Source organism: Crocodylus porosus, unplaced genomic scaffold (genome assembly GCF_001723895.1).
Source record: "Crocodylus porosus isolate Cpor-Errol unplaced genomic scaffold, CroPor_comp1, whole genome shotgun sequence".
NCBI lineage: Eukaryota > Metazoa > Chordata > Crocodylia > Crocodylidae > Crocodylus > Crocodylus porosus.
In genome coordinates this window covers 100139534-100149831 of record NW_017728886.1, presented here as the reverse complement: position 1 = coordinate 100149831, position 10298 = coordinate 100139534, and the positions used below count along the sequence as shown (strand labels likewise).

At 43.4% G+C, this 10298-nt stretch overlaps 1 protein-coding gene across 1 annotated transcript in view; it reads right to left on the bottom strand.

The window, feature by feature from the left end:
• The window catches only part of TGFBR1 (transforming growth factor beta receptor 1), a 56206-nt gene extending 49670 nt beyond the window's left edge, over positions 1-6536 (bottom strand). Inside the window, exons 1-2 of the mRNA XM_019536356.1 lie at positions 6239-6536; positions 4795-5037 (exon numbers count right to left, since the gene is read on the bottom strand). Of these exons, the coding sequence (XP_019391901.1) occupies positions 4795-5037; positions 6239-6536 (541 nt within the window). The remainder of the gene's footprint in view (positions 1-4794; positions 5038-6238) is intronic.
• Positions 6537-10298: the final 3762 nt, after the last annotated feature.

Sequence of the window (10298 nt, the reverse complement as noted above, 5' to 3'; positions counted from 1 at the left end):
CAAGATCATCAGATCCAGCCCCCTGCCCAAGGGGCAGGAAGTCAGCTGTGGTCAGATGACTCCAGGAAGATAAGCATCCAAGCCTTTCTTAAAGGTAGTTATTGTAGAATATTCAACAATTCCAGTCTACTTTACAGTAACTTACTCATATGCCCATGTCCGCAAGCTTCGCTTGAGCAGACCTACCTCTATGTAGAAAGTAGCATGGAAATTCAGTTGAGTGCAACCTTGACCCCTCTCCTGGAAAAGGGTGTCAAGATGTTTCAGTCTAACTCAAAATAATATAGTAACAAGCTATATTGGACTTCATTTGACCAAAACAAAAACAAAATAAAAACACAAGCAACCAACAAAAAACTCCACATACAGCTATTCAGCAGTCTAATTATTCTGTTGGCATGTATAGGATTTCTTGTGGATACAGAATTATTAGGGGTGGACCAGCAAAGATCTTTTGGGCAGATACCAATGGCCAATTATTAACATGCCATAGCAGCTGATACCAATTTGATTGCCAATATGCAGCCGAGCAGCGCCTGGCTGGCAAGTCTGTTTGGGGGGTGGGAAGGAGCAAGAAGGGTAGATCGAGGCCTCCATGGTAAGGGAGGGAGTGAGGCAGGAGCTACCCAGCCAGGGCATGGTGGGGTTCAGGACAGAGCCATCAGTGACTAGTCTGGGGGATGTGGGGGGACAACAACTCCCACCACTGCGTGCACCCCCAGAGGAGGCATAGGGAGCATGTACCCCCCCCCACCCCAATCTGTGTGCAGGGCAAAGGTGGGCTGCCACTGCGGGTGGCACTAGGCTTTTCCCAGCGGGGGGTGGGGGAGTGGGAAGTGGATTGGGCTGGGGCTGTGCTCAAGGCGGACAGTTGCAGTGCTGGGAGGGGGGCCCTATGGGGTGGGCTACAGCCACCCCAAAATTAACTATAGCCCTCCCAAACTCACCCCCCTCCCAGCACCACCTGCCCTGAGCGCAGCCCTGGCCCATACCCCCCTCTGCCCAGGAAGAGCCCAGCCCCATCCCCAGCCTCAGCCCACAGTAGCAGCCCGCCCTCACCCCTTGCACAGATCTGGGGGGGGGGGCACATGCCCCCATGCCTCCCCAGGGGTGTATGCAGCGGTGGGAGCCACCACCACATCATCACCCCTGGACAAGCCACTCGCAGCTCCATCCCATGCCCCACTCCTTCCTTCACCGCGGGGGCCCTCGATCTGCCCATTCCACACCCCTTCCCTCTACATGCACGGAGCATCGATAGGTGATGTTAACGGCCACAATTGGCCAAAAAAAGCTGATTGCCAATAACGTCAATTTTCCTTTTATCAGTGTCGATACAATATGGGCCAATGTATTAGTGCACCTCTAGGAATTACATGCCATAGGAACAACTCTATAAAGTACAGAATTTTAACTATGCATTTTGAGATCATAAAAGACACAGGAGAGTTTTAATTAAATATGGTGCCTTACACTGCAGTTCATTTCTTAGCTATACCGAAGTTAAATAAATGTCATGAACGATATATCATATTTACTTGATTCAAGGATAAGTCTCCCCTCCTCATTTAACTCCTGCCTCCAATACTGCCTGCCCCATCTGCTCTGCCCAATGCCTCCCTCCCCCTCCACTGCGTATCACTACTACTATCCCACTGCCTGCTCCCTTACTGCCTCTCGCCCACTGCTGCTCTCCCTGCTGTAGCAGTGGGAGAAATGAATTTAAGACGACCCTCTAATAACATACAGAAAATAACAACAAATTTATAAGTTTCCCATGTATAGAATCTAATTATTGGAGGGTCATCTTAAATTCAAACTCGTCTTGGGTCCAAGTAAATACAGTATTGCTTTGTGTCACAGAACATTAGGCTTGGAACGGAGCTCAGGAGGTCATCTCAAGGCAGGACCATCCCCAGCCAGATCATTCCAGACAGGGCTTTGTCAAGCTGGGCCTTAAAAATCTCCAAGGATAGAAATCCCATCACCTCTCTAAGTAACTCTTTCCAGTGCTTCACTACCCTCCTAGTGAGAAAGTTTTTCCTTACTATCCAACCTAAACCCCTCTTGCTGGAACTTGAGATCACTGCTACTTGTTTTGTCATCTTCTACTACTGAGAACAATCGAGCTCCATCTTCTTTGGAACTACCCTTCAGGTAGTTAAAAGCTGCTATCAAATCCTCCCTCAGCCTTTTCTGCAGACTAAATAAGCCCAGTTCCCTCAGCCTCTCCTCAGAAGTCAAGTGTCCCAGCCCCCTAACTGTTTTCACTGCCCTCTGCTGGACTCTCTCCAACTTGCCCACAACCTTTCTGTACTGGGGGGGCCCAAAACTGAACACAGTACTCCAGATGTCGCCTCACCAGTGCAGAACGGGTGGAATAATTATTTCCATTGATCTGCTGGCAACACTCCTAAAAACGCAGCCCAGTACGCTGTTAGCCTTCTTGGCAACAAGAGCATACTGCTGGCTCATATTCAGCTTACTGTCCACTGCAATCCCCAGGTCCTTTCCTGCAGAACTGCTTCTTAGCTAGTTGGTCCCCAGCACATAGTAGTGCATGGGATTTTTCTGCCCCAAGGGCTGGACTTCGCATTTGTTCTTACTGAACCTCATGAGATTTCTTTTGGTCCAATCCCGCAAGTTGTCTAGGTCACTCTGAATCTACTCTTCACTGTACCTACTACACCCCCTGCCAGCTTGGTATCATCCACAGACCTGATCTGGAAAATGTGATGGGATTGCGCCCTAACCGTTAATGAAAATACTGAACAAAGCCAGCCGCAGGATCAACCCCTGGGGCACTCAAATTCATAGCTGTTAGGGGATGGAAGGGATCTTACTAGATCATTGGGTCCGGCTCCCCTGCACTTAGGCAGGAAAGACTGCTGGGATCAGATGACCCCAGCAAGATGGGCATCAAGGAGCTTTTTAAAGATTGCCAGGGTGGATGACTGTACCACCACTGGGGGGCGTCTGTTCCAAGCCCTTGGTACTCAACTTGTAAAGAAGTTTTTCTTTATGTCTAGCTTGAAGCAATCCTCTAATCAGCTTGTGGCCATTATTTCTTGTCCTCCCTTGGGGGGCCTTGGTAAACAGATGGTCCCCCAGACCCTGACGCACACCCTTGATGTACGAATATGATCTGGAATCAAACAGAATCCAGTGCTTACAGGCTGCCAACGAGTCCCCTCTGAGTCTTTTCTTCTCCAGGCTGAACAGTTTCATGTCTTTCAGCCTTTCCTCACATGACCTGGTCTCTAGGCCTCTAATTATGTGCATAGCCTTCCTTTGGACTCTCTCAAGCTTTTCCACATCCTTCCTGAAGTGCAGCACCCAGAACTGGACAAAGTGGATACCATTGGGTACCATCTGCCAATCAGATCTTGAGCCACTGAATACTACCCATTCAGCCTGACAATCCAGCCAGCTTTCTATCTACTTTACTTACAGTCCAACCATCCAACCCATACTTCCTCAGTGTGCTTGCATAAATGCTGTGGAAGATCATATCCAAAGCCCTGCTAAAGTCAAGGTATATCATGTCCACTTCTTTCTCCCCATCCACAGAGCCAGTCATCTCATCATAGAAGGCAATAAGGTCAGTCAGGCATGACTTGCCCTTGGTGGATCCATGTTCCCGATTGCTTTCTTCTCCTCCAAGTGCTTCGAAAGGAACTCCTTGAGGACCAGCTCCATGATTTTTCTGGGAACTGAGGTGAGGCTGACTAGTCTGTAGTTCCCCATCAGCCTCACCACAGTCAGTCCCCATGTGGAACACTAGCTCAAGGTCTCATATGAATTCCTACTGAGGAAGTGGATCACACCAAACATCTACAACCACTATTAGCAACCTTGTTAGGATTACATCAGTAGCAGCTAATGACTAGATAAGCACAGATACTGCTACCCTCATTCCCTAGGAAGGATCCCCCTCTTTAAGCCAGAATTGAGAAACCAATGTGCTGGAAATGCTGCCCTACAGCTTTTCACATCATGTCTGTTCTGTAAATAAGAGATTTTTGTGAGAATTGTTAATGCAGTACCTTTTACAAGGAATAAGGTCACAAGTGCCATGTAAAATTCAGAATACTTTAGATTATGACAGTTTTAAATACAAGTCAAATTTCAAATGTAAATTTTAACTTTTATTTAACTAAACCATATAAACATAGATGCATATACTCTATAAAGGAATTAGAAGCAGTTAATCTTTCAGTAATATTCAGTAAAGCCTTCAGACAAGATATTGAAGAAATCTAAACTTAACAGAGGAAACCATCCGTGTACAAGCATGCTCTCAAAGTAATACACAACCATGATCCAATTTAACCTTTTTAAAAATATTTTTACTATATACCTTAAATGAGAAGAAAAAGCTGTTTTCTAATCAAATGCATTCTCTCCAATTATGCAAGCTTAGTCATTCTAAATAAGACCACTGCCTTTCCTTTTTCATGTCCTTGCAACAAGGTATTTAGCAGAATTCACAGATTCGTTGGCATCCGACAGGGCTGTGCCATAAGCGCTTTTGCTGTGGCCCAATATGACCATTAATAATCTACAGAACCATCTAAATCTTCACCCTCAAAAAATTAAATCTGAAAACTTCAGTCTAATTACAGATGACATAGCCCAAGTTACTTATGTGCAAGTCTACAGAAGGGTGACCTCTCCGCTACATATTCCATTGCAAAGTTTAACTCGATTTTACTTGGCTTTTGGGAGGAAAAAAATGCTTAATCAACTAAAGTAAGTATTTTAAAAACAAATGTAACATTCTGAATTCATTACCTGACCCAGAGCCTGAAGTAGTCATATCATAAATTAAGTCTTTTAAAGTAGTTCCTTCTGATATAAAGGGACGATCCAATGAGGGATCTTCTTCACTTGGTACACGATGGTGAATGATAGTACGATTATGGCAGATATACAGAATTAACATTAATGAAATGCAAACAAAGCATACTGGTCCAGCAATGACAGCAGCCAATTCCACAGGTCCTAGACTAGACGCAGGTTTTCCTGGAGTAGGGCCTAAACGTGGGGGTTTAAAAAAAAGTGTTACTGTTTAATAACAGCAAGTTAGATCCAAGATAAAGAAAGAAAGAATCACCAACACACATACAGATTGGAAGATGACCTTCTAAGCAGCACAGTGGCAGAAAGGGATATTGGAGTCATAAGAGACTCCAAGATGAACACGAGTCATCAATATGACAAAGTGATAAGTAAAGCTAACTACACTCTATCATGCATTAGCAGGTGCATCACAAATAGGTCTAAGGAGGTGATATGTCCCCTCTATGTGGCATTGATAAGGCTGCAGCTGGAGTACTGCATCCAGTTTTGGGCATCACACTTCAAGAAAGATGTGGATAACCTTGAGAGGGTCCAGAGGAGGGCTACTCATATGGTTAGGGGCCTGCATGTTAAGGCCCTACGAGGAGAGATAGAGGGACCTGGATCTCTTCAGCCTCCGGAAGAGAAGGCCAAAAGGTGATCTCGTGGCCATCTACAAATTCATGGGGGCAGGAGGGGCAGCAAGGAATAGGAGATACTCCATTTATCAGGGCTCCCCTTAGGGTAACTAGAAACAATGGTCACAAACTGATAGAGAGTAGATTTAAATTGGACATGAGGAAGAACTTATTCACAGTAAGGGTTACCAGAATCTGGAATGGGCTTCCAAGGCAGGTGGTGCTCTCCCCTATCCTGGAGGTCTTTAAGAGGAGGTTAGACAAGCACCTGGCTGGGGTCATCTGACCCCAGCGCTCTTTGTTGCCCAGGGTAGGGAGTCAGACTCGATGACCTACTGAGGTCCCTTCCAACCCTAAAAATCTATAAAGGGTTTATTTTAATGCTAGTGGCAGTATATTTTATTTTATACTGGTTCTTGTGTGCTTTTGACATATTTATTTTAGCAAGATTTTTTTTTTTTTTTTTTTTTTTTGAGTCCAGACTGTTGCAGGTCTCCAAAACTCAACAGTATATCATGCAGACAAAAACATTTTTATTCAGTTAGAAAAATATATACATATAGTTAATGCAAGCAACTTGGCATTATGATGCAAAGAATTTTTAAAAATCTTAATAGCATTTAATAGTATTTTTATTTCTTGATCTAAAACTTCAGAATGATATTCATTAAGTCTAATATATGTCTTTAACGTCCATTCTTATACCAAACTTGGCTTATTTTGTTGCACACTTAAAAAAAAAAGAGCAAACATTTTACCTGGTGTTGGAATTGGAAGATCTAGTTTATTGCAGAGGTCTTTATCACAGCAATGAGGATGAGTAAAAACTCCATCTCTTGAGGAGGGAGCACAAACAAATGGCCTGTCTCGGGGAATCAGATCAATTTCTGCTATGCACATGCTATTGTGCATGACTTTGTCTACAGTCCGTGTCACTGAGGTAAAGCAGAGCCCATCTGTCACACACGTAAAGTTGTCTTTTGTACAGAGATGACAATAACACTGTAATGCTGTATTTAAAAAAAAAAAAGGTTTTAGTGTTATGTGAAATTTCATAGCTCATCCCAAGCCTTGAACTTGCAACCTTCTGGGCCTGCACACAAGGCACAAGCCACTCAGCCAGAGAGCAAAGTTCTGCTAGCTCATTTTGCAATACTAACAAAGTTGAGGCTTTGTGCAATTTTCTAAACTTTCAGTACCTATGTACATATTTTTGGAACATAGTAGAATGCTTCTTCAATGAACTAAAAAAAAAAATAAAGAAGAGGGAGGGGGAAAAAAGTCAGACTTATAAAAGGGGACATTGACTCTACATAAAGTCAAATAGAGAAGATAAATCTCTCCTAAAACAACAGACAATAAGCGTTCACTTAACATTTGAAAGTTAAAAAAAGAAAGCTTAAAAAAATACAATTTACTGTGACGTGTAATATTACATAATGTATCCCCCAAAGCATTTAGGATCCATTCCTGCTTCTGATGAAGCCACTAGGAATACTGCCATAAACTTCAACAGATACAAAAGCAGATCTTCAGTGTGTGGCCTAAGCACCTCATCTTGCTGGCCACTCATCAGGTATGAAAGCACCATCATAACTCCTGATAGTTTGAAGAACTTTTGCTACTGGCTGGGAGTAAAGAGGCCTTTTTAAAATTAGGATTTATATCAGAACAAACCACACACACAATTCCTTTTGATTTCAATAGACCTTGGTTTGATGCCTTACTGTGCAGGTACACTAGAAGACTGCCTGGGATGGCCCTATTCCAGTAAGCTGTATTAAAAAATCCAGTTGCATCACAAATGGAGGGAAGGGACGGTGGTGCAGTGGCAGGAACTTAACACATCATAGTCCGAATGAGCTAGATTAAGCATACTCTGACTTTAGCTCCTTGAGAAAGGAACTCACTACTTCTGTTTGTTCTTTGTAGTCCCATTCACATATGAACTGGTTCCCCTCCGTTTTTGGACCCCCCACTTTTTCTGGCAGCAGTGTCAGCACACTAACTCCATACATTTGTGGAAAGAATAAAAAGTTATATAGGCTTTGGAAGACGCTCACTTCTTTATTGTATTTCCTGACAAAATCCTAAAAGGCCTTGGAATAATGATTTTAAAGTGTAAGAAACCCATTAAATCAGAGTTCAAAGTCCAAGACACTCTCTATAAATACACAGCAAAAGACAACAACAAAAGTTGTTTTCTTTAAACTTTTGGTTTGGTTTTATAGCATATCACAACAATACCATATTAATTTGGGAGCATACGAAGTGGTAGAAATGTTAACTGCTGCAGCTCTAGAAACAATGCTGCTACTGCCCCCCTGCTGGCCAGTTTCTGGACCTGTGAGGAGCCCCTGCAGTCCAACTGACACAGCCTCATGCATCAGATTAGGCTGATGTATGGTCACTTGGTGCCCGGATCTGGCATGCAGAGTTACGCTGGCATGCTAGATCACACCCATAGCCTGACCCCATGCTTATCTGGCCTTTGGATGGACCCCATACACATGATTCGGCCAATGGACCAGCTTCCTGACACATCTGGCCCATAGGACTGGAAAGATTGAGCACCAAGGTGACAGGCTATTCTCTGTGGATACAGGGCAAGAAGAAGTCTTATACTGCAGCAAGGAAAAGTTAAGTTGGATATTACAAAGAATGTTCCAAGTACGAGGGTGGTCAAACACTGAAACAGAATACCTAGAAAGGTTGTGAAATTTCCATCTTTGGTAGTTTTTAAAGCGCATTAGGCAAGAATTTGACTAGGCTGGTTTAGAGATGATACTGCCTTGAGAGGTTGAAGGGGGGGAGGGAAGGAGGAGGACTGGGTGACCTGCTGAGATCCCTTCCAACTGCAGTTTTCTCAAGTCTGGATAACTCATAAGTAGGGTCATATTGGTCAGTGCACTTAAAACCCATCTTGACTCTTACGTATTTGTACACAAAATGCTTGGTCTAATTCATCACCTGTTCAAGTGCAACTAGTAATTTCCAAATGTAGTAGCAGTAGTAGGCAACCCTTGATCCTTCTGGATCACCGTGTAAGCATGAGATCACCAAGACCTTCAATGAGTATACCTAGGTAGGAATATGGAAGAGCGGAGGCTGTCTAGATCTTCCAACCCCACTTTAGACCACTGAAACAGAATCCAATGGCCAGATCAAGTCTGGACATGTGGTGCCTTGATGGCTGTAGTTATATACGCGTCCAGGAATTTAACCCATGTCCCCGCATGGCAGACAAGGATTCTACCACTAAACCACAACAGTGGGTTTCCATATGTACGTGCTCACTAAATCAGTGAAATATAGTCCTGGCAATTAGCTAGCTTAAAAATCACCAACCCACACTTTCTAATACTCTATCAAAGTTAAGTACAGTAAAAGCTGTGTTAACTGGCACTTTATTAGCTGGAAAACTCTATTAACTGAGTGATGCAGCAAAAGCAAAACCAAAAGTACCACTTCTAGGGGACTTCCCATTTCACCACTGAAAGCTGAGTTTTTCTTTGCCACCTTTTCTGCCAACAGCCCAGGACAAAGCAGCCTGCATGGGAAAAAGCAGCCTGTGCGGGGCCACCCTCCCTGTCCCCCAGCACACTGACACTGGGGAGCGCACCAGACTGTGCACATTTGATTAACCAGAATATCTGATTAACCTGCATCTCCCATTCCCGGGGGATGCCGGGTAACAGAGCTTTTACTGTAATTTTTACATAGTGGGCACTGAATTTTTCTAGTCAGAAAAAGTACAATTTATTTATATAGTCCCATGGCTGTACAGCTAGCCACACCACTACTATTTGCACTTGGAATTTTTATACATATTCTTCTCAATTATAAATGTCAAATATCTCTCTTTACTGTCTTTCAACATAGCATACAAAGAACCTTTCGTTTGAAGTTGAAAATAACTTCAACTAGTTACTGATAATTAATTCTTATGGATAATTAGTCATCACTCCCAATCCCCTTGGAATGATGAATATACCAAATATTACTGTGTTAAGAAACCAAAGAAAGGGTTCAAAAAAATCAGCTTAGCATAAAGGTACAACTGGAAACAACAGAAGAGAACAAAATTATAGTTGTGGAATGGTAGGGGTGGACAGTTTTTTTTTAACACTTTCCCATACTGTAGGGTATTAAAATAGTCTTCAAAAGGAATAGATTAATCTCAGCCACTCATACGCAATACAGATAGACCAGGACATTCATCAAAAGATGCACCAACAAAGGAATAATCTCCAATTCATATTGCCATATTTTGCAAGTATTTGAGATCCTCATTAATCCATGTATTTTCTAAGGTGCCTACAAATTTACTTCCACAGCGTAGCAAGGAAAAATGTATTTTCCTCCACCCGACAGGCTCTGAAGATTTTATTTCCTCTCTCTACACAACTAAACTGTTTCAGAGACCTCTCTTGCATGCCTGACTGCCTCAGTGTCATTGGCATCACTGCAGTGGGTTCGGGGCTTTGCTTAGCTCAGAAGTCTCAAAACTCAATAGACTTATTTCCTGGGCACACCTGACCCACAGGAAAGCTTTTAAACATGACTCAGCCCTCAATAACACAACTTAAAATTAGGGGTGTGCTGATAGAGATTTTTGCGGTCATTACCAATATCCGATTTTTAAGGGGGCATATAAGCAGATACCAATCCAATTTCCAATATAGCGTGGACAGCTGCCTCTAGCTAGTAAGTCCGTTGTGGTGGAAGGGGAGTGGGGGCAAATCCACCCCCACACCATGGTGAAGGAGGGGACAGGGGCAGGCTCTGCCCAGCTGCAATTCATTGTGGGGGGCCAGT